The sequence below is a fragment of the Heloderma suspectum genome, chromosome 4, assembly GCF_057233095.1.
Source record: "Heloderma suspectum isolate Gila_16-S chromosome 4, 16-S_ref, whole genome shotgun sequence".
NCBI lineage: Eukaryota > Metazoa > Chordata > Lepidosauria > Squamata > Helodermatidae > Heloderma > Heloderma suspectum.
Genome location: NC_139461.1, coordinates 263,365,850 through 263,390,043, shown reverse-complemented (window position 1 = coordinate 263,390,043; position 24,194 = coordinate 263,365,850). Strand labels below are relative to the sequence as shown.

The window sequence follows — 24,194 nt, the reverse complement described above, 5'->3', positions numbered from 1 at the left end:
TGTAGATTGCTAATGTATTTTGATTTGCAAATTTGTCTAGGCAATACAGAGGGTTCGTTGTTTGATTCCAATGCTACATTTCTTTTGTAAATAATTAACAAAAATCTAACAACATTGGGAGAACTATCAAGCGTTAACTATTTGTGACCAAATGAAATTAAAGCACCGAAAGCATAATCTATTAGGAACTTGTCTGGCACAAGCCCCATTGAAATGAATTATGATCGGTAGATTGTGCCCTGATTCTGCAAAGACACGCATCTCCGAGGTCATGTATATAGCTAGGGCAGGCAGCCTGGGGTCCTGCGGCCACACATGGCCTTCAGCCTAATTTCATGCGACCCTAAGCTTGATTTCACAAAGCCTCTGCAAGCAATCAGCCCTCTGGCATGAGGTGGGAAGGAAAAAGGGAGGGGGAAAGGGGGGGAGGGAGAGAGAGACAGGGTGTCAGAAAGAGAGGTGGGAGAAGGATGTGGCAGAAAAAGAGAGAGAAAAGTTGGTGAGTCCGCCCTGCCCTGCCCTGCCCTGCCCTGCCCTGCCCTGCCCTGCCCTGCCCTGCCCACTTCTGGCTCTGGCCCCACTCACCACTGCATTCAGCCCTCCCTACCACTGGCATGTGGCCCCCAACACATTACCCCAGAGGGAATGTGTCCCTTAACGGAAAGAAAAGGTTTCCCACCCTGGTATATATCCGGCGTACCTGTAAGGTTTCCTTTGGATAATTAATGTGTTGCAGACTACTGTGTTTTGTAGCTTCTTTAAAATAATGTCCTAGTCACCAGGTAATCATGTAAATAGAAGCATCTGTTGGTACTTTGTCTCTCCAGCTAATTATTTTGAAACTGATGGAACAGAACTGAATGTTCATTTTCCCACAGATACTTTGCACCTATATTGTGCACACCATGTATTTTCATTGCGAAAGAATAATACTTTTTTTCCATTTGTCATTCTTGTGCATGGAATTAGAAAGCCCTTGATGGAAGATGCTGATGAACTACATTTTTAGTTAAATTTGTCAGCCAGCCAATTTTCAGAGTTGCCTATGGCAGAACTGCAGCAGACCAGGCTGCACACTAACCTGACTATGGCTGGGTTCCCCCATGATCTAGGATGCTTAAGTGATGGTGTATAGATGCTGCTGCCCATGGCAGAATGGCAAGTAGGAAACATGCATCTCCTGGACTGAGGACCCAGGAAGCAGGTGGGCAGGGAGGAAGTGAAGTAAGCAAGTGGTTATATGTGCCAAATCTATCCAGGTCTAATAGCCAGACAAACACAAAGCTGACTTCTTGGTGGTCTGGAGCCTGGGGGGACATCATAGCCTGGGGAACCTTTCAGTCTGAAGCTCTGAGTAGCACATTAAAAGGGGCAGCTGAGCACAAATTCAGACATCCCATCTCCAGTCCTGGCAGTTCCTGATACTCTGCTGACATGGCCTACCGATGTCATTCTGCTGTTTCAGTTCAGTTAGCTTTTGTGTATTCACAGTATGACCTGGATGAACTGCCCAAGCCATCAGAACCCACCAGATTTCATGTAAGAAGGGTGGATTTAACCCTTCCAGGGTCAGCCTTACCATAAGGCAGAGTGAAGCAGTCACTTTGGGTGGCAAATGCTGGGAGGCGGCAGCAAGATGTTGGAAGGGAAACCTGCGTGCCAAGCTGCCTGCTCTGAACCATCTAAGGTAGCCTGCCGGTTTAAGGTGCAGTGGAGAATGCTGTCCTATCATCCCTATTGAAGGCAGATTCATCTGCCAGTCCAGTTGGGTTTTGTAAATGGGATGGGAGGAGGTTCCATCATGTTCTTTGCCTCAGGCAGAAACATGTCTTCAACTGGCCCTGAAGCCTTCCCACCACCACCACCCTGAAGCGGCATTCATTCCAGGAGGCAAGCTGCCACTGGTGCTAACATGACTTGCCCAAGGCTGTTCAGTGAACCTGTGCATGAGATAGATTTTGAATGAAGGTGCAGTCCAATCCAGCCATCTTTCTAATGGATCACACTGATACAGTATTTAAAAAACTGGAGTTGGGAAGAACCTAAAACATTTAGGATCAGTGTAAAAGCAGATGAGCATAATACTATTCTACAAGCACCGGGTATGAGGGCCTGAGCATTAGATGTAGGAAGTACCTCTTTGGTATAGGCGGATGTATAGGCGGATGGGTCCACAATTTCTGTAGCCCCTCTATATCATCCCAAAAGGGACAGAAGCATTGGGTGGTGGTGGTGGGGAAATCGGGAATACATTCAGGTTGTGACTTACGAGGCACACTGACAGGAACATTCAGTCTTTAGATGTGGACCCGCACCCAACTGCATTTAGCATTAGGGCTGTGCATGGACCCCCTGATTCACTTTGGGGGCCAATTCAGATCTTCTGAATCAGCCCTGATTCACTTTGGACTGATTCGGACCTGATCCAGTTCACTTTGGATTGAGATCTGAATCAAGATTCGGATATACAAATTATTCAGATTTTATGTTTCCCCATTGACTTGCATTGGAAAACAGAAATGGCCATAACTGTTCAGTTTTTATGATAAATACATGAAATTTGGGAGCCGGGCAGCCCCAATGGTGGTGACTGAACCTGCCAAATTTCAGACAGTTTGGCCCAGTAGTTTTTATGCTAGCCATGTTTAACATTTCCTTTTCTCAGGAACACAAGGTAAAAAACAGGGGATTAGAGATCCTAATCAGAAGGAGTTTAAGGTGAAAATTAGGAGGTCAGTATCCCTAATCTCTGTTGTAGGTTTTTCTTGAAGTGGAAAAGTACTTTCCTTTTGTCTGTCCTGAATCTGCCACTGACCTGAGGCTCTCATTAAGGGAAGAAAGAAAGCTTAAACATCTGTTTGGCTGCAAATTGCAATACACATTACCTGGAAAAGTCACACTGACTGAACTCAGGGGGGCTTATTTATTAATTGCACTCCTGCACTTTCTCTACTCCATATAATTTTATAAACCTCCCCCTTATTTGCCTTTCTTCTAAATTAAATAGCCCAAAACATTAGGGATGGACGAAAGTCACTTACCTGATCCCAAAGCTTGCTTCGCGGTGGGGGGGAGGCACGCTGTCCCCCCCCCCAAAATTCTGGCCAGGTGGGAGGCGCCCCATCCCTCCAGCCGCGAAACATCGTCTCCTGCCGGGACGCAAATGGTGGCAGCCGTAGCCGCCACCGTTTGTGTCCCTGCAGTCAGCCATGATAGGCTACATAAATGTTTACGTAGCCTATCACGGCTGACTTAAAAAAAAAAAAAAAGCTTGTATGCAAATGGCGGCGCCCATGGGCGCCGCCATTTGTGTTCCTTATTTTGGCACATGTAGTCTACGTAAACATTTATGTAGACTACGGCGAAAATAAGGGCAACGCAAATAGCGTTGCCCTTATTTTCGCCGTAGTCTACGTAAATGTTTACATAGACTACACGTGCCAAAATAAGGAACGCAAATGGCGGTGCCCATGGGCGCCGCCATTTGCGTACATGCTTTTTTTTTTTTCAAAGTCAGCCGTGATAGGCTACGTAAAGATTTACGTAGCCTATCACAGTGTTTTTTAAAAATCTAGCCATGATAGGCTATGTAAATCTTTACGTAGCCTATCACGTTTGCTTGTTTTTTGTTTTTTTTTTACTTGGAAATGGCGGTGGCGGCGGCCGGTCAGAAGACCGGCTGCCGCCCCACCACCGAACCGCCGCCAGAGCCGCCACCGCTTCGACCAAGGTAAGTCCTGTCCCGGGGGGGGGGGGAGACCGTTTCTCCACCAATTTCGGGGGGCCAAATGCGCTGGCATTCGGCCTCCCCGAGATTCGTGGAGAAATTCTCTGACATCCCTACAAAACATTGAAGCCTTTTATAGAGGAGTTGTTCCAGCCCCCTGATCATTTTGGTAGCCCTTAGCCTTTTCCCCCAGGAAGGGTAAGAGGAAACAAACATTTTTTTTTTTTTAAAATACATATAGCCTAGCCTGATAAAAATTTTTTCTTATGGTCACTTGATGTACACAAGGGAAAATAACTGACAGGCAAAGTGTCTTGGAAAATCAGCAAAAGTGATGATGCCTCATATTATGTGTATTGTGTCATGCTTTGCCCCATAATTGGACTGTGTATTAGTGTACTGCTTTGGCCACATACTGTGCACAATAACGTGTATGGTGCACTCACGCAGCGTGCACACACATACACATGACTAAAAGAGAAGCAGATACAGAAAGAAAAAACTACCTACAAGCTAAGGGGTGAGGGGAACGGAAATAACACTAAAGCCTAACAGAAGAGAAAAGGGGTTGGGGCTTTTTTTTTGTATTCCGTAGGTTTTTATAAGAATATTAAAAGATGAAAAATGGGAAGGGAAGGAATAGTAATTGAGAAGGACAGGGAACCAAAGAACAAACAATGCAAAGCAAGGAAACAAACTGCTGAGTTAAAACTTCAGCCCTATTAGCTCCTAGAGATGTCACTTTCCAAAGCTCAGTTCCCCTCTCCCAGATCCTCCTCTCCCCCTCCCTTCTCTAGCAAGTTGTTACATTTGTTCAGACAGGCTCTCTGGGCTTCAAAATTGTCCAAAGCAATCCAAAGCACTTTGGATCTCTCCAACCCACTTCAGACTGCTTCGGACAGCTCAGGACCTGCTTTAGATTTGGACTGAAGTGGTCTGAATTGCCCCAATTTGCTTCGGAATTCAGGATTTGGACCAAAGCTGGACACAGCCCTATTTAGCATATTACTGTGATTGTCAGCATTTGATGTGCAGGTTCAGATGATCCAATGGAACTGTGGAAGCTGCCTTAGACTGCATCAGATTATTGGTTTGTCTGTATATTGTCTACACTCACTGGCAGCTGCTCTCCAGGATTTTAAATAGTAGCCTTTCTCAGCCCTGCATAGAGATGCCTGGGATTGAATGTGGGATCTTCTGCATGCAAAGTGTATGTTGGGGTGCAAGCTGTGTGCCCCACCAAGCCATTCCTGGCACCCCACCAGCCTTCCCCCTCCATCTGCTGTGGTGGTGCCACTGCCTGGAGCACGGCGGAGCTTGGAGATAAGGAAGGGATTTCCTTGCTAAAACGAACAAGAGAAACCACAGGGATTTCCTTCTAGCGCTAGCATTAGTGCTACCAAGGGAATCCCTTCCCTGTCGCTGGCAAGAGAAACCCCAGGGATTCCCTTGGCAGTGCTAGTCCTAGCAAGGGAATCTCCAGGTGTGCGTATGTGTGAGTGTGCGTGTGTGCAGCCCCTGGCGCTGCCTGATGCAGCCGTCATGGCTGGAATGATGTGTACCTCTGGCAGATGCTCTACCAAGGAGCTGCACGTCTTCTTCTCCAGTGAAGTCAGGTCACCTGGAATGTGGTATAAATGAGATTTAGCTAACTGAAGTTAAATGCCTATTGCACCTGCTGGAACACTGCAAAGTGACGAGATTAGGGATGGACGAAAGTCCCTTACCTGTCCTTGAAGCTTGCTTCGCGGTGGGGGGGGGAGGCACTTCGCTTCTCCCCCCGAAGTTCATGTGAGGGGGGGGAGGCGCCCCGCCTCGCCTGGCCAAAATTCAGGCCGGGCGGGAGGCGCCCCATCCCTCGCTGGCGAAATTCAGGCCGGGTAGAAGTGCCCCGTCTACCTGGCCGCGAAAAAACAACAACACCCACCCCCGTGATAGGCTATGTAACGATTTACGTAGCCTATCATGGCTAGATTTCCAAAGTCAGCCGTGATAGGCTACGTAAATCGTCACGTAGCCTATCATGGGTGACTTTGGGAAAAAAAAAAAGTGCCTACGCAAATGGCGGCCCCCATAGGGAGCCGCCATTTGCGTTCCTTATTTGGTCCCTGTAGTCTACGTAAAGATTTACGTAGACTACAGCGAAAATAAGGGCAACGCAATAGATAAGGGCGGGACCCGCCGCCGGGAGGGACATTCGTGAAAGGTAAGTCCCATCCCGGGGGGTGGCGGAGAATTTCACCGCCGATTTCGGGGGCCGAATGCGTTGGCACTCGGCCCCCCGAAGTTTCGGGGAGAAATTCTCCCCATCCCTAGATGAGATGCACTCCCAACCTCCCCAACTGTTGAACAAATAAACAAACCAAAGCATGCAATTATAGAATACGTGGATGTGGCCTTGCAGCAGGAGGAGTGGCCTGATAATTTACAGTGTAAACTTATACCAATAATAAAAACACACACACCATGGTAGCATTAAATCTGCTGCAGCCTAGTGCTGAACATGTTGCTTGACTGTAAGTGTATGGAATGGATAATAAGAACATAAGAAGAGCCCTGCTGGATCAGACCAAAGGCCTATCTAGTCCAGCATTTTGTTCCCACAGTGGCCGACCAGATGCCAATGGGAAGCTCCCAGCAGGCCATGAGCATAATAGCAATTATATGCCACAGCAACTGGCATACAGAAGCATACTCAGAGTCAGAGGGCCTTTTCTGTTGTGGCACCCCGGTTGTGGAATGAGTCTATAGAGAGGTTCACCTGGTGCTTACGTTGTACTCTTTCCGATGCCAGGAAATTCTCGCAGGAATTTGTTACTATATTTTAAATCTCTGAATTGCTGCTAGGCTTTATAGTAGTTATACTTTTATACTGTAGTTTTAATGCTTTTATATTTTATATTGGTTTTATGCTGTACTTAGTTTATTTTAGTTTTTATGACCCACCCAGAGAGCTTCTGGTATAGAAATGTAATGAACGAACAAATAAATAAATATTCCCTCTGATACTGGAGGTGATATATAGCCATCATGACTAGTAGCCATTGTGGTAGCAAATTCCATAGCTTAACTACTACGTGCTAATACTAGTCTGTTATCTGTTGAACTTTGATTACTCATACAGTCTCCACACAGGTGTTAGTAACATAACAGGTTTTTTACACACAGCTCTCTGATGGGGCTTTTAAATACGGGCCTGTGGCACGGTTTCTTTTTGTCCAAGGGATGATAGAAAAGGAGGAATCTGGGTGCCGGCATGTACTGAAGGGAATGATGCATGGTTAGTTCACTGAGCCCAAATACTAGTGGATGGAGCTTATTTATTTACTTATTTACAATATTGGTATACTGCTCCATATCTAGAACAGATTTCAGAGTGATGAGCACAAGAGATAAAATAGTAAAAGGATAAAAAGATTAAAAAACCAGATTAAAATTATACTATTTTAAAAACAGAATACCAATAGAAACCGTGACTGGTCAATTAAGGAATGCCTCCTGGAAGAGTGCTTTTTTCAGCAGGTACCGGAAACAGCACAGTGCTGGTGCCTGCCTGACCTCTAGGGGCAGGGAATTCCAAAGAAAGGGGGCCACCACACTGAACGCTTTTCTGCTGGTGGACTCCAATTGGGCCATAGGTCCATGTGGAACCACTAGGAGTTGCTTGGCTGACTTTGGGGATCAGGCCCCAAATGCACTGTTGGAAAATCTAGACCAGCTTCTAATGTTGTCATTCAGCTCAGCACATCCCAGCAAGGCCTACAAGGATTATTGACAAAGGAGTGCAGGCAGTGAGGGAAGAGGAAGGATGAGTGAAGGATAAAGATAGCTGGAGCAGATGGATCTAAAGCACTCAGTCCTGTGTTCAGGTCACGATGTCACAGGCACAGCAGCAATTCGGTATTTCTTTTTCTTTTTCAATTTTTGTAAAATCAGTTCATTGTAGAGGAGGGTGGGGCTGTCGTGTTGTGATCTAAAAACAACGGAAGGGAAGGGTCTGTGAGTCATGAAAGGCCCAAGCAGGTTGGTGCTGTTTCTCAGTACGCTGCTGGCTGCAGGCAGGTTGCTTGTTGCTCCAATAGGAGTTAAAAGTTCACTGCCAAAAGCTGCTACATGCTTTACTTCTTTTTCTCTCTCTTCCCTCCAGTCTTTTGTTGTGTTCATTCTCTCTCTCTCCCCCCGATTTGCATTGCCCTCTCTCAGAGTGGAAAACAACATGGCTTAACTTGTTATTGGAAGTAAAAGTACAACGGAATCCCTGCCATGGTAATGATTAACCAGCACCCTGGGATAACTACACACTCGAGTGGCAACTTTCATGAATGCCCAGAGGCTGGGCACCTCCAGTGCCACAGCCTAGAGCTGGAGTTCTGTCAGTCACAGGAGATTCAACGATGGTCATGTAGCTACAGAAACATATTGCATCTGGGGGTGCTTTCCCTCGGAGCATTTCACGGGTTGTAGTTGTGCTTATCGAGGCAGATGTTGCCCATGCGCAGCCTCCTGTGATCTCCCTGCCTCTCCGCCGCCATCTGGAGAACAGGGCTGTGCCCACAGGTGCTAGAGAACATAGGAGGTGTAATGTTGCACTCTGAGAAATGCAGTGCCGCATCGTATCGCCGATGCCCTAGGACTGGCTTCCTACACCACTGCTTGTGTGTGAATGCATAAACAAGGACAGCAGGAAATGTTCACAGAGACACACACCTGTAGCATGAGGGATAGTAACACCTCCACATCCAGAAAACTGCCAGATGGGAGTGCACCCAGGGAGACATCTGCAACTAGGATCTGGGTTGGTTGCCTTGAGTAGGCAATTACTATGGTCAGGAATTGGGAGGCAGGAATTCAGGGCATGGTCTTCTTTATTCCTGAGCTAGCGTTTGAGTAAAAATACCTGTTTGTCTTTCTGCCATGCTTCCCCTCCAGCCTGGCCCAACAATGGAGTGCTGAGGATGAGGAAGAACAGGAGAGAGAGCGCAGGAGAAGACACAGACAGCTGAGTTCCTCATCTGAAGCAAAGGAGGAAACCTCCAGCTCTGTACAGAATGTGACCAGTCGAGCACCAAAAAGGTGTGTGTGTGCGTTGGGTGAGGGTACATATCAGATTCTGCATGACAGATTGAAGCTGTTTCTGGCTGTTATGGAGCCTGAACCAAATTCCATTGATTTTTGAAGCCAGCTGAAGAATTTCTGTTTACTGTAATGGACATTAGATCAGGTTTTAGGAAGGTGGGTATGGACTGCCTGGATTGAGAAAGTATAGCTTGGTTCTTAACTTTCCTTCCTTGAACACAGCAGAGTTCATACACATATAACAGGGCTTTCCCACTCCCTACCACTTGCAGCTCCTAGGGATGTCGGAGAATTTCTCCACGAATCTCCGGGAGGCCGAATGCCAACGCATTCGGCCCCCCGAAATTGGTGGAGAAACGGTCCACCACACCCCTGCCACCCCCTGGGATTGACTTACCTCGTGCGAATGTCCCTCGCGGCGGCGGGTCCCGGCGGTGGTTCAGCGGCGGTGCGGCGGCAGCGGCGGCCAGTCTTCCGACTGGCTGCCGCCACTGCCATTTCCAAGTAAAGTAAAAAAAAAAAAAAAGTGATAGGCTACGTAAAGATTTACGTAGCCTATCACGGCTAGATTTTCAAAAAACACCGTAATAGGCTACGTAAATCTTTACTTAGCCTATCACGGCTGACTGTGGAAAAAAAAAAAAGCGTGTACACAAATGGGGGTGCCCATGGGCGCCGCCATTTGCGTTCCTTATTTTGGCACAGGTAGTCTACGTAAAGATTTATGTAGACTACGGCGAAAATAAGGGCAACGCTATTTGCGTTGCCCTTATTTTCGCTGTAGTCTACGTAAATCTTTACGTAGACTACCCGTGCCCAAATAAGGAATGCAAATGGCGGCGCCCATGGGCGCCCCCATTTGCATACGCGCTTTTTTTTTTTTCAAAGTCAGCCGTGATAGGCTACGTAAAGATTTACGTAGCCTGTCACAGTGTTTTTTGAAAATCTAGCCGTGAAAGGCTACATAAATCTTTATGTAGCCTATCACGTTTTTGTTTTTTTTTACTTTACTTTTTTCTTTCGCGGCCGGAGAGGCGGGGGGCTCCCCCCCGGCCAGAATTTCAGCGGGGAGGGATGGGGCGCCTCCCCCCCGGCCAGAATTTCAGCGGGGAGGGATGGGGCGTCTCCCCACCCACCAAGAATTTTGGGGGGAGAAACAGAGCGCCTCCCCCCTCCCCGAAAAAAGCTGCGGGACCAGGTAAGGGACTTTTGTCCATCCCTAGCAGCTCCCCTAGGCCTCCCGCCTCAAATCTGCTCCTGAGGGTTGGGGGCCCCTCCTTGGGAATGATGTGGGGATATGGTGCAGAAGACTGCAAATGGAGGGGGGAGTTGGCAGAAATCCCCTCTTATGTGAATGAAGGAGCAAATCATGTTTATGAGTAATTTGGGAGTAGGGATGTATGAGACGTGCATTTAAGTTAGAAAATCACCCCAAAATGCTCCATTGGAAACCCTGAATGAGAGCATACGTTCCCTGAAAATGTTCACAAATTCCCAAACTTGCGTTTGCATTTGCAAAATGCACACTTTAAAAACATTCTCATAAAAATTCTCCTTTTCATGCACTCATCAACACAGAGGAAGTGTGCACTTTTGAAAAACACACTTTTTCTGTTTGAATGAACCAAAAAAACAAACAACCAAAAAACCAGGTTGCAAACAAGAATGGGAGTGATCCAAACTGAGCTTTGAAGTGAAGTTCGGAGAATTTTGTCAAGCTTGAGCATCCCTGCTTCTCCCCTTCCTGCTTGAAGAAGGGATCAGAGGTCATTGGTAGAGCACATGCTTTGCATGCAGAAGGTGGCAGGTTCACTGTCTGGTATCTCCAATGGAAAAGGACCAGGCAGCAGGTACTGAGAAAAAGACGCATGTCTGAGATCCTGGACAATTGCTGTCAGGCAGAGCGGACGCAAATAGTCTGGCCTTGTGGAAGGCGGCTTCACGTGTCACAGTCTGTTTCCATAACTAAGGGAGCAATCCTATGGGCTCTACACATTGTCTGAGGGACCATAGGATGCTGGGGATTCCCTCCTCCGACCTCAAAAGGGGGAGTCGGAGATCTCTCCCCGCTGCCCCCTCATAGTTGGCGCAAAAAGAACCATGCCTCTAAAGCTTCTTTAGAGGCCTCTAAAGTTCTTCGTCTGGCCCCTAAAGTCAGAAAATCGACCGGGGGGGGGGGGCTTTCCAGTGGATGGGAATGGGAGGAGACCAGAGAGGCCAGGACATGAGCTATCCTCAGGCTTTTCTCTTGCCCTCTGAAGCACTGCTGCTAGATGGGCGAAAAAACAGGGTGGGAGGACAGGGAGGTGAAATTTGCCTCTGCTCCTCCTCCTGCTCTACAGTGCATGATCAGATGTCTCCAGGTTTGGGGGCTTCCGATCACTGAGGGTGCAGTCGATAGGATTGCGCCTTAAGTGCACTATAGATTTTAGAGGATTTGGAACAAGGGCTACTGAGCTCTGTTCTGGAATCTGGAATGATAGGGTGTCATATACTGTTTCAGATTGTGGTGGGTGGGGGTGGGTGAGAGACAGAGAAGGAGAGAGAGAAATGTGTCTGTTAACACAAGGCAGGACTATTAGGATTGCGTGTGCTCAGTGGTTTCAGACAAAGAAAGGATTGTATATTGGGTGCTGAATTCACCATCTGAGAATCTTCATGTTTTAATTATTCTTTTTTAAAAGCAGATTTCTGGCATGTATGCTTGTAAAGACAGACTTGAAATATAGGAAACTGCCCTATACCAGATCAGACTGTTGGATTATTTTGTACATTTAGCCCAGTATTATCTACTCTGGCTGTTGCAGGTTGTCCAGGGTTTCGGGCAGAACATTTTCCCCATCACCAGATCCTTCTTTAACTGGAATTTCCAGGACAGAACCTAGGAGTTTCTGGATGCAAAGCATGTGCTATACCACTGAGTGGTGGTTCCTTCCCAGAATATGTGGGTATTGCCTGGCAAAATCTCAGAAGCCAGAAGGAGACTAAGTAATATTCACAGTAGTCAGGGGATACGACTTCATTCCCCTGGACAGTTTTTTTGCCTTTCCCAATTATTTGCAGAATAAACACAACCTTGATTATTGTTGCTATTATTGCCTAATAGAAATGCAAGGTGGGGCGGGAAGAGGGGAACCATCCAGCCCCTCTGCCCCCTGGAGATACTCCTTTCATTGACCCCCTTTCCCCATCTGCCTTCTCCCTTGCATGAAGTGTGCATGCACATTACTCACAAAGCACAGATTGGAATTTGCTTTGCATGACATTTGTGACCAAAAATGTGTATAATATCAAGACCAAATTTGAATAGTCATCCAGCTCTAATTGGAATATAAAGATCTGTGGCTGAAATATCCAAAACAAACCAGGACAACCCACCTGGCCCTCTGCAATTACATCCCATGTGAAATTTGACTTAACTTGGTTTGTAAGTTCCATATGTGTAAACAGGGGTAGGCAACTTGTGGTCATCCAGATGTTTTGGCCTACAACTCCCTTCTGCCCTAGCCAGCATAGCCAGTGATGAGAGATCTTGGGAATTCTGGGCCAAAACATCTGGAGGGCCCCAAGTTGCCCACCCCTGTGTATAAGTTAATTTGAATGTGGGTGGCATATTCTTCCAGTCATACATTCTCTTACTGTATAAAATCTAACACTGTAGTGCCCCCCAGTGTTGCTTCTAAGGTTCTGAAAGCTTCACTTCTCTTTTATTATAGGTCCTCTAGCCCCTCAGAGGCCAAGCTATCAAAGCTGGGGAGCTCAAAGCTGGGGAGCTCAAAGCTGGAAAATGAGAGGACACTGGTAGACACATTAAATAAACAGGAAGACAGAAGGGTAAGAAAGCAAGTGGAGATGTTTAATAATGTGAAACAGGATAAGAAGGAGACAGTGGGTGCCAGGAAGTTGGAAAAGGAAGCTGTTGAAGAGAAAGCAAAGTCCCCTTCAGAGCCACCGCAGGAACAGAAGGATCCAATTGTGGAAAAATGTGAAGTCCTGGTTCAGCAAAAAGAACCTGCAGAAGAAAAGCATCAAAACCTGGATCAGGAAAAGAAGGAGATGACCGTGGAGAATCAAGAAAACTTAGATCAGGAAGAGAAGGATCCCAACACAGATAAAGATCAGGTCTTTAGTAAGGAGCAGAAGGCCCCAAATGCACATGAGTCTGAGAGACTGGCTGGAGTCCAGAATGAGGTGGCCACACAACAGCCTCAGCGAGCATCTTGGGAACGGAAGAGCATCAGCCGGCTCGAGGTGAAGATCCAGCCAAGAGGAAGGACCTTCACAGAAGCTGCTGCAGCTACACCTGCCTCTGTGCCACAGGTACTCAATCATGGTGTTTTAGTAGAAGCAAAGCGAGGAGGAGATGAGATGTGATTGGGGGTATCATGTTCAAACACAAGTTAGTTGTGGGATGAACTCAAGAGATGGAGTTATGGCTCACTTTAGTCTTCAAAATTAGCAGCTTCACTCAGCAATGGAATCAGAGTTGGATATAGCAGGGACTGGCTGAGGAGCTAGAAGATGGCCGTAGGGACACTGAAAGAGTAAGGAGTGCAACTAAAGGGCTAGACTAGTGCAATAGCAGTAGATACTCATCTGATTTATTTATTTTATTTATTTGCTGTATTTATATAAAGCCAACTAATAACATTGTTCTCTGGGTGGCATACAGCATACAATGTTAAAATACAATATAAAAACACTAGTGTAAAGCCTGTGTCATCACAGGCACATGTAGTCTGAGAATGATTGGATGAAAATATGTTTGGCCGTTTCCCTTGTAACTGGAACAACTTCCAAGGGGCATTTCCTTCTTTCCCTCCCTCTTCCTCTCTCAGCTTTGGATTTATTTATTTATTTAAAACATTTGTATCCCTCCGTATATCCTTAAGATCTCAGGGCAGCGTACAGATAAAATTATGTCCCGCATCAGCTTCCCTTCAATGAGCACTCCAATAATCTGACCTCTTCCCACTACATTAAAGCAAGCCTCCCCCGCCATAGCAAATGGGATCTTCCAATCCACCTCCCTCCCTCTCATTCACCAACACAATTAGCCTCCCTCGTTCCAAGAGGAACCCCGTCCCATTGAATGAAAGCATAGACAGACCCACCCCTCCTCTGTTGCTGGGAAAGGAGGTGTTCCAAGCCTCCATCCAGGAACCCCGCCCCTCACCTTCAAACAAAAGGTGAGAAGGGGAAGGAGAAAAACACCGCCTTTCTCTCATCTGCTGTGAGCCAGAGCCATCCAATATGGCACCAGTCTTCTGCCCCGCCCACTCCTGCCATGTTATCCCATACACTATCCCCTCTGTCTGACACACACACACACACAAATACACAAACCCCACCGGAGCGCAGGACATCACAGGAGGAACAGCAGCAACCCCTCTCTCCTTGCCCTCTGATTCATTCTGTTTGAAGTGATACAGTCTAGGAAAAAACATGGCCATTGTCCCTAGCAACTGCCCCAAGGCCTAGCAGTGCCCAGTGAAGCCTGCCCATGAAGCAAAATAAGTAAAAACAAACTCAAACAGAAAAAAAGGAAACTGGGAGGATGCAGGTAATGGAGGTCAAAAACACATGATGTCAGATCAGGTGCTGTTTGGTGCAGAGCAAATAAACCAGCACTGAATTGTAGAGCAATAGGAGACTATTTGGCACAGAGCAAATAAACATACTATTTTGCTATTAAAGCTTGAGCTTTGAACTTTTTCTGCACACCTACACTGCTCAAAAAAAAAAAAGGTGTCCCCAACCAGTCGTGTCCGACTCTAGGGTGCGGTGCTCATCCCCGTTTCTAAGCCGAAGAGCCAGCGCTGTCCGAAGACGCGTCTGTGGTCATGTGGCCAGCATGACCGAACACCGAGGTGAACGGAACGCTGTTACCTTTCCCGCCGAGGCGGGACCTATTTATCTACTTGCAATTTCTTGCTTTCGAACTGCTAGGTTGGCAGAAGCTGGGACTGAAGACGGGAGCTCACTCCGTCACGCAGCACTCGGGTCTCGAACTGCTGACCTGCCGACCTTCCAGTCTGCAGTTCAGCGTCTTAACCACTAAGCCACCGCGGCCCTAACTAAGCCACCGCAGCCCTAACTTAGCCACCGCGGCCCTAACACTGCTCAAGCTCCAGTTAAAAACAAAATTAGCAAAATCGGTCTGGTAGACCTCTAGTAATAAGCATTACACTAATGTATTCTTATTTAGATAATATCATCAAATAACCATTTGGGGCATAAGCATTTCTGGAGAGGATAAAAGCAGGTAACTAACAAAACTATACAGCACATGGGGTGGTTCAGAACACTAAAAATACAAGTGTTTTTTTTTTTTTAAGGCCTTGGAAAATTAAAAAAAAAATAAGACTTCTGCTGCTGAATTGACAATAAAGAAAATGCTAGGCAAGTCTCTCTGGAGAGGGTATTCCACAACCAGGTTGCCATCCAATATAGTATATGTCAGGGGTGTTTCTGAGCGCAGGGAGTGGGATAGCAGTTCAGATTCTGAAGGAGAACTGCCAGACATGGGGGAGGTGTTTTCCCAGGCTAGTCTAGATATGAGTAGGCTTGCTTCCCAGGTTACAAAGGTCCAGCTGGCTGAGGATGAGGGTCTCTCTTCACCCCCTGCACCCCGGTGAGAGGTAGAGAACAGGAGGCAGCAGGGTCTGGGGAATATGACCTAATAGATGCCAGACACAGGCGCAGAGCAAAGAGAGAGAAGGCCGGGGCAGAACTTAGGTGGTCTACCCAATTGGCCTTGAGTGAAAAGCTGTGCTTAGAGACCTCATGAGAAGAGAGGGACCTCCCCCCCTTAAGTTAGGCTAATCAGACTGCCTCCCTCTTCAAATGGTGTAACTTCTTTTTGAATCCCCTGAAGGCATTCCTTTGTAGACTGTGAGTCACATTTGCATCTGTATGACCCTGTGAAGTAATGGATTAAAAGCTGTAGACTGAAGCCTCTCTTCTGTGTATGTTTGGGCGTAGAAGTAAAGTGGGGGCTAAAGGAAACCTGACAGTATAACCCTACATTTTAGTAGGTAGGCACTTGCTTTGCCTTGTGCTGGCTTCTACAGTTGTGCCTAGAAGAGTAAAATAATGAGCGATGTAATGAAATCCCAGGTGATATCATTTGCACTTTTACTCAGAAATTCCAGAAGGTATAACCAGACAAGGTCTGTCAGATGTGCAGTGCAATCTTATACATGTAGAAGTGCAACTGAATTCAATGGGATTTGCTCCCAGGTAAATTTGTATAGGATTGCAGCCTGGGTCAATACCTCCTTTGTAGGATTTATCAACCCTAATTAAAAAAAAATCCCATTTTATAGGATTGGATCGGCCCCAGACTCTTATCTCAATCCCTGTTGTTCCTTGATTCATATTTGTCTTCTAGGCCACAGAAAGAAACATGCCTAAAACAGATGATAAAGGTGTATGCTCTCCCTCTCGCCGAGATGCATCTGAGTCTCCCTTACTAATCTCTCACCCTGTGATTACCTACAGTAGCTCATTCAAACGGACCACACCAAGGACAATCTCATTCCGGGTAAGCATAATTGTCAAGGTAGGAAAAGATCCCATATTGGAAAAGGAGAAGAGCCCAGTTCACACATTATTCGCAGGAAGGAAGTTCCACACGAAGGGGCTACAGGACTGGCACTAACCTTAATGTCCACAGGTTGAGCCTGGACATCTGCATTGGGGAAGGCTCTACATGTACAACTTTACGTGTGTACACTTTCACACTACTGGAAATCCTGCACAATCCGGGTTCCCATGCTGTAGAAGCCTATGCACAGACAGCTCTAAGTGTGTAGGCTTCCTCTATGCAGGCATGGATGTTATGGGGTTGGGGCAGGATGGCTAGGGAGCCAGGTGGCATTGGAGGTGGGGCCAGTGACATGGCTCCACTGTCCATTATGTACGGATATGAATAATGCATGAAGTGGGGTGAAGATCTTTCAAGTTAGAGAAATGGAGGCTTCCTCAATCCATTCTTGGCCTCTGTGAGTTCAGCTCCTACTTTTAAGCACCTTTTAAACTAGCTATCAAAGAGTCTATTTCAGATGAGCACCAAATTCCAGTCCACATCGTCTCCTTAAAATTTGTTCTGAGTGGGCTTTGTGATCACACTGTGAGGGCTTTCCTATATCCTGTCCACCTGCCCTCTGTGGCAGGCCCAGATAACGCTGGCTCTTTTGAAGGTTTGGTATTTCTGGAATCAACATTCTCAGCCTCAGCACTTAGGCTGGGGGATTGCAATTGTTTTTCTGCATGGAAGTTGCCAAATTTCATGCTGCAGTTGTTACTGCTAACTGTTATGCAAAAGGACGTGTAGTTGATCATAGAATTACCTGCCAGAACAGATCCAAATTGAGTAGGCGAATGAGTTGGCATTCAGACTTGCAGAATTCTTTATAGAGTTCTGTTGGTGGTTTAGGTTTAATGCTAGAAACATTCTTCTATAGGTTAGATCCATTTATTCATTTTAGATCCATTTATCATGTCATTCAATGTATATATTACTTTTGCCTCTACAGTATTAGTCTAAAACAAAATATTACACAAATCACTGCGTTCCCATTACAAGAGACTTTAATTGCTTCTATTTCTGCATGTGTATGTTCCCAGATACATGCAAGCAGAGACCATGAAAGTGTTGAGTTCCAGCTTGCAAATATTTTTTGAGGAAACGTAATGATTTGTACTCAGTGCACTTTTTAAAAATAAGAACTTAAGAAGAGCCATGCTGGATCAGACCAAGGGTCCAGCTAGCCCAGCATTCTGTTCACGTGGTGGCCAACCAGCTGCCCATGGGAAACCCACAAGCAGGACACGAGTGCAACAGCACCCTCCTGCCCATGTTCCCCAGCAACTGGTGTACATAGGCATACTGCCTCCTATGCTGGAGGTCAGGGCTAATAGCCAGTGATAGCCTCCTCCTCCAGGAATTTGGCTAACCCCCTGTTAAAGCCATCCAAGGCAGCCATCACTACATCTTGTGGTAGTGAGTTCCATAGTTTATCTATGCACTGTGTGAAGAAGGCCTTCCTTTGATCTGTCCTGAATCTCCCATGAATCAGCTTCATGGGATGATGCTAGGTTCTAGTCTTATGAGAGAGGGAGAAAAATATCTCCCTATCCACTTTCCACCATGCATAATTTTGTGCATCTCTATCATGTCTCTCCTTACTCGCCTCTTTTCCAGGCTAAACAATTCCAGCTGTTGTAACCCTCCCTCATAGGGGAGTTACTCCAGCCCCTTGATCACTTCAGTTGCCCTTTTCTGATGTATTCATGTAATGCAGAGGAGGGCAACCTCTGGCCTACAGGCCTTTATTGGCCCCAGGAGTGTAGCCAAGCCATTTGTAGTGTTAGACAGGCCTAGAGATCCATAATGCTTGCTTAAGTTCATTATTGGTGCAATTCCCATGCTAGTAAGCCTCTGAGCATGTGCAGATGAGTCAAGGGCCAATAACAGCCTTCTCAGTGCATTCCTTACTAACGAGGAGAATGTCTTATCTCTGATGTGCCTGGGAAGCAAAGTCTGTTAACAGGTCCTGTGCTTGAGAACCAAACACTGCTAGCCTGTGCGGGGAATGAACGCTAGGGGCGTGTGCTGCTGAAACGCTGCTTATTGCTAACCTGTAAACTATAAGATCCATAGCACTCAGTGGCTCGGGGTTCAGAGAAGCTGTCTGATCCAACCACTGGGTACGCCTGTGTGCTGTGTAAGTTACTCAATAAAGTCTCCTTGTAAGCAAACCTTTCAGTCTGATTCATCACTATCTTGGCACTTCTAACCTAAGAGTTCAACACCCACGGCTGGGGCAACACAAGGCCTAACCTGGCCCTCGCTGGGGTCCATGCTGGCCCGCAGAGGGTTGAGCACCCTTTATGGGCCCCACCCCCTGCCCTCTTCAAACACCTCCCTCTCCCCAAGCCTGCCCCCTGGGGGAGAGGAATCCCCATGCTATCTCTGCTCAGAGATAAGAAAGGTATTGCCCTTTGTGCCACTTGCATGACAAGCACACCTGCGGAAATTCCCTTTTCTATATGACTATTAAAGGTGCAGGAGGGCAACCTTTGGCACAAGGGCCAGATTGGGAGAACTATGCTGGCTAGGGAATCTTGGGAGTCGTAGGACTTTTTGTCTGTCTAAACATGCATAGGATTATGCTCTAATTTAATATTGGACTGCTTTGAGACACATTATCAATACTTCCGGGGTCCCAGGGAGCAGATCAGAGTTTGTCAGCTGCTCTGGGCCATCTTGACTGGATGATCATGCCCAGCCTTACCCTTCCACACTGGAAAGGTGGTGTTTTGCCAGAGCTCAGCCCAGTGTTCATAATTCTTCCCTTCTGACAGAGAGCTCTGCTTCTCCTCTTGTGTTTCTAGGTGGTGTCCAGGAAAGACAAAGAAGATACATTAAGCAGAAGGTAAATGGGCCTTAGCACATCTTTTTGGTATGTCGCAGCTCAGGACACTTTGCACTTGTGGATATTGTGTTAGTTGTGTTTTTTTTATTATGGATCTTTCAAATATATGAGGAAGACTGTTGGCGTTTTGTGCAGGAAGCACTAGACTGGGAGTGGGGAAGGCTGGCAAATAGGATGCTTTTCTTCTTCTACAAATTCCTGGGTGACCTGAAGCAAGCCAATTCCCCTCTTGAATCTTCACTAGCTTCTTGCTATCAACAGAAAATGGAAGTGTAGCATGGTTTTGCTTGTAGGAGGAGGAAAAAATATATGAAAACTATTTTCCAGTGGCTTCTGGATTTGTAGAACTACCAGGTGAATTCTGTACTGCTTGTTGCTTCAGTTCCATAAATGCATTTTAGGTGCAGGAAAATCTGTTTTTAAAAGCTGCAGTTCCCACATTGTCCACTGGAAGCAGAATCTGCCATAACTTGTATCCCAAAGTTGGTCTCTGTCTCTCTAATTAATACTACGTAACAAGAAACACAAAGCAACCAAACCTCATGATTTGGTTCACTAGTGTTTAAATTTCAGGATTTTTGTTTAAGTTATCTAAAATCTCTTACCTTCACTGGATGTGAAAAAACAGAGGCGGGAAAGGACAACAGTGCTTGTTTTCAGTTTCTACAATAAGCTAGCTTTTGTAGCGATCCCCCACCCCACACCTTTTATCAGTGCAAATAGATTGTAGATAATTTGCCAGTAATATGAAGACAGTGTGTCGGAATCCAGTTCAAATGGGGGATTCTGGAAATGAAGACTCTTTGTGGAATTGATTATTCAGAATCCAGTCATGGTTTCACAATGGGAATGGCTCGGCCAAAGTGGAATAACTTTGGTTTCAGAGGGAGAGTTAAGCAGGTGCTTAACTTCTCCAGTGAAATCCAGTGGGGTTGAAATGAGCTTCACTACGACAGGATTGTGTCCATTAATCTCTCTCTGTCTCAAGTTTCCATTACTGAAATGTGATCTACCTTACATGGTAGTTGTGTGAATAAACCATTTAAACATTAAATAAGCTAAAACAGTTTATACATTATTATATATGATACAGAATTTCAAATGTTTGGGTACAGAACATGTCTGGGTTGCTTATTCATGGTATTTTCAAAGTGCTAAGCAAGTGAAAGGGTGTTGTCTTTACAGACAGGGAAACAGAGAACCAGCAGCTTGTCAAATAGATACATACAATAAGCAATGACCAGAACATATGTGATCAGTGACCATGAAAAAACCAAAGATGACACAAAGGGGAGGTGGACATGTCAAGTTTCTTCTATTTTGAATTTCCTTGCGAAAATTGGAATTTAAAATTTGCTTTTCTCAGCATTGTCAATTATAGATGGTCTTGAAGAAAAAATAAAAATATAAAAGTATAAAATTGGAAAGTAGGTACATGATTGCCTTAAAACTCATAATCAAGGATTTATTTATTTATTTATTTATTTATAATTCTCATATACAGCTTAATATAATAAAACATCTAAGTGATCTACGCACCATTTTTTAAACGTTACATTTCTCTCAGACTCACATTTTGAGGCAAAAGGTGAAAATGCTCAAGAATTTGTATTCCAAAATTCCAAATTTGTGTAAAAATCCATTTCAGCTTTACAGTAGACTACCATGAAACTTAGATTAGAACCCATTGAGCTTTCACACAGTGGATGTTGTCAGGATCTCTTGTTACTCACTGAATCTTGGGAGGGCTTTTATTTTGTTCACATTCTATCTTATTTGGTTCTGCTTCACTAGTGCCAGCATGAGGCTCCCAGTAAGCACTGCTAAACTTGAGGAGAAGCGGGAGAGATATACATCTGCGGTGCAGGTAAATACAGTGACAGGCAGAAATGGCCCAGGAGATCATTGTACCGTGCCCCTTGATCAGGGGTGGGGAACCTTTTTCAGCCTGATAGCTGCATTAGCTCTGAACAAGTGTGTCAGGGGCACATGCCAGAACTGGGTGGGGCGGTCCATCCCCACTGCTGACATGAGCCCCCCCCATGCGCTTGCCCAAACCTGTGCACACACACCTCATTTGTGCATGCACCCTGAGCTGGCTTCACTTGCCTTTGCCTTTCTCCAGTGGGAAAGGTGAAAGGCAAGTGAAGTCAACAGAGCTGCTTTCTGGAGGAGCACTGCTCACAGTGGTGGCTCAGTCAGGAACTGTTCTACCACCCCGTTTCCCTTCTCTGAGGGGGAAGGGCTTCAGGGAGGGGCCTCACTGGAGGCCTTCATGGGCCAGATGTGGAGGACTGCTGGGCCAGATATGATCTGCAAGTTGGAGGTTCCCCATCCCTGCCCTAGATATTCAAAATACCATTAGATAGAAATGAGTAATTACTAGTGCTGTGTCAAATCCTGCCCCTTATTTTCGGGAACTTTTTATCTCCCTGCGAAAGAGGCATTGTTTTTTCTGCTTCTTTTACAGGGAGGGGGAAGATTTCAGAGAATTTTCTCCTAGGGGAGAGGGATAGGGTTTCCACATACCTTTTTTTAAGTGTAGGTGATTCTTGAGGGGTCTTCTTTCTATTTAAAAACACCCCTGGCACATGCAGGAGCCCAGGACTCTTCTCCAGCTGGGAGTTCTTGCTGAATGCCTATTGGAGAGGAAGAGGTCATATGGTCTCCTTCGAGTTCAGAAAACTGGGCTCCTGCAAGTGCAGGTTGGGTTTAAAAAAAAGAAAAGAAAAAAAAGAAAGAAGATCCCTCAAGAATTGCCTACACTTAAAACGGTACACTTAAAACCCTCTCCCCCTCTCCAAAGTTCTCACCCAGCCTATTTTGCCAGAGTTTTCATTTTGCCTCCCCCCCATGCCGAAACTGGAAGAATCAGAATTTTCAGCACAGCACTAGCAATTGCTAAACTTTTGAATGGTAGGAGAGGGTCTCTAGCATGGATACTCTCAGGAAGCTTTGGCTTGATGTTTAGATCAAAAGGCCAAGGAGTAAGAAATAAGTGCATCCAAAATGTAGCCCTGGGGGCGGGAGGAAGAAGGAATTCTATTGATAATGAGAGTAGTAGTTTAATAAAATCCAACCGGATATTTTTTGGGAAAGGAAAAGAATACCCCTTGCTTTGACTTAGATTCTTGCATTGAGCAGGGGGTTGGACTTGATGGTCTTATAGGCCCCTTCCAACCCTACTATTCTATGATTCATTGAAACAGAAGGAAGACTCTTCTCCACCAGGTATTATTTAAGAAGATAAAGCTCCTTCCCTCCCAGCTCTGAAATTTGAACTTCTGTTGCCTGACTCTCTTCTTGCCCCTAGAGAGCTGGCTCAATTAAATTGCCTCCGTCTGCTCAGAGAAATATCCATTCAGCCTCCGAGGGCGTGGCCAGCAAGCGCAGCATCTTCGAAACCAATATCCGGGCTGAGCCTCCCACACTTATCCGGAAGGTAAGGACTGAGCGTAGGCAGAATCATACAGCTGGAAGAGATGCTCAGCAGTTGAAATCCAGAAAAGATAGTGGGGAATGTTTGGGTGGAGGAAGGTGGCACTTCCAAGCTGCAGGCCATCACAGCCCTATTAAGGCTGCCAGAGCCTGTCCTCCAGTGGTATGGTCACCAGACTCAAAGCCAGAAGGTCTTAGCATGGCCATGTGTCCTATTTTACAGAGGATAGTCTTCTGTTTGAAGGGCTGCCAGAGGACAATCCTAATTGAAGGCATCCTCGATTTAAAAGGATGTCCGGGCCAAGTCCAGCTTAAAGATAAAGAACTATAAGAAAGGAGAGCAGGGACCTTAAAGTTGTCCATCTACAGTTAGCACCTGGACAACAGAGTGAGCACACTCATCACCTGGTCACAGTCTTTGCCACTATGGTGAGTGGTATTGTATTTCTTTTTAAATTGGGGTGGAGAACCTCAGGCCCAGGGGCCAAATCCAACCCTCTGGGGGTCCCAATGTGACCCTCTTGAAGTTCTCCAGATGCTGATGTCCCCTTTCCCTGGCCTTGCCCCATTTCCCACTTTTGTGCCTCCCCCCTTCCACCATTCTAAAAGGCTGAAGAAGTGCCTCTCCTAAGGCTTAGTTACTGACAGTAAACACTTTAAGCTAAAATATGCGAGCATTTTTGTTCCAAAAAAGCACACCGTACTAATTACTATCAAATTACAGTAATTATTTCTAATTTTGTGTCTATAACTATAAATTAGTAGATATGAAAAATGTATGCAAATCTGTGTCCTCTTTTGGGGGTGATGTGTCACTGGCAGATCACCCTAGGCAGCCTTCATATATCTTGACATCCCTTGACGCAGCAGGAGATCAAGCAGATGTGGCTTTTCCTTCCCCTTCCCTCCCTGGTCCCCTAACCCTTCCAAACCTGCTGTAATTCATCACAGCTCAAGGTATGCCTCACAAGAGGTTCTGTACGGCTCTCTTCTGTACTTGGGTCACATGCTCTAGGGTGAAGCTAGAAAGAGACAAAGTGGACTATTTTCCAGAAGCAGAAAGTCTGAATGAATTCAAGATGTTCTACAAGGATGTGTTTCTTTTGCAAAAGAGGGATCTGCTTTTCTTGCCTGGGCATTGTCCAGTGCCAGTAATGGGGTTTGCAGGATTTTTGCATTCTTTTTTGTCTGCTTCTGTTTTGAAAAGCTTCACATTTGCTAACAAGCAAACAAACTCTGTCATACTGGAGTTAAAATGTTCCAACATAGAAAAGACTGTAATAAAGGGCTTGTTTGTTCCTCTCTCCAATTCTGTGATCTCTGTTAACTTGTGGTTTAGGAGAGTTTGAAGATCCCAGGGGGAGTCACATCTCGCATCAATCTCTGGATCAGTCGAACACAGGAGCCCAGCAAGGATGAAGGAGTCAAGGTATGATACACCACTCTAAAGCACTTTGCATTTGACAACCTAGAGGGGTCAATTGTTTGAACACCCGTGCTCTTACTGTTTC

The 24,194-nt window shown here is 45.9% G+C and overlaps 1 protein-coding gene across 3 annotated transcripts in view; it reads left to right on the top strand.

Moving 5' to 3' along the window:
• LAD1 (ladinin 1) overlaps nt 1-24,194 on the top strand; it is a 45,146-nt gene that overhangs the window by 15,491 nt on the left and 5,461 nt on the right. Inside the window, exons 2-8 of one of the 3 annotated variants that reach the window (XM_084853589.1) lie at nt 8,657-8,800; nt 12,520-13,123; nt 16,197-16,349; nt 19,205-19,245; nt 21,040-21,112; nt 22,559-22,687; nt 24,023-24,112. In XM_084853589.1, the coding sequence (XP_084709715.1) occupies nt 8,657-8,800; nt 12,520-13,123; nt 16,197-16,349; nt 19,205-19,245; nt 21,040-21,112; nt 22,559-22,687; nt 24,023-24,112 (1,234 nt within the window). The other 2 variants (XM_084853588.1, XM_084853590.1) reach the window with 2 other exon arrangements.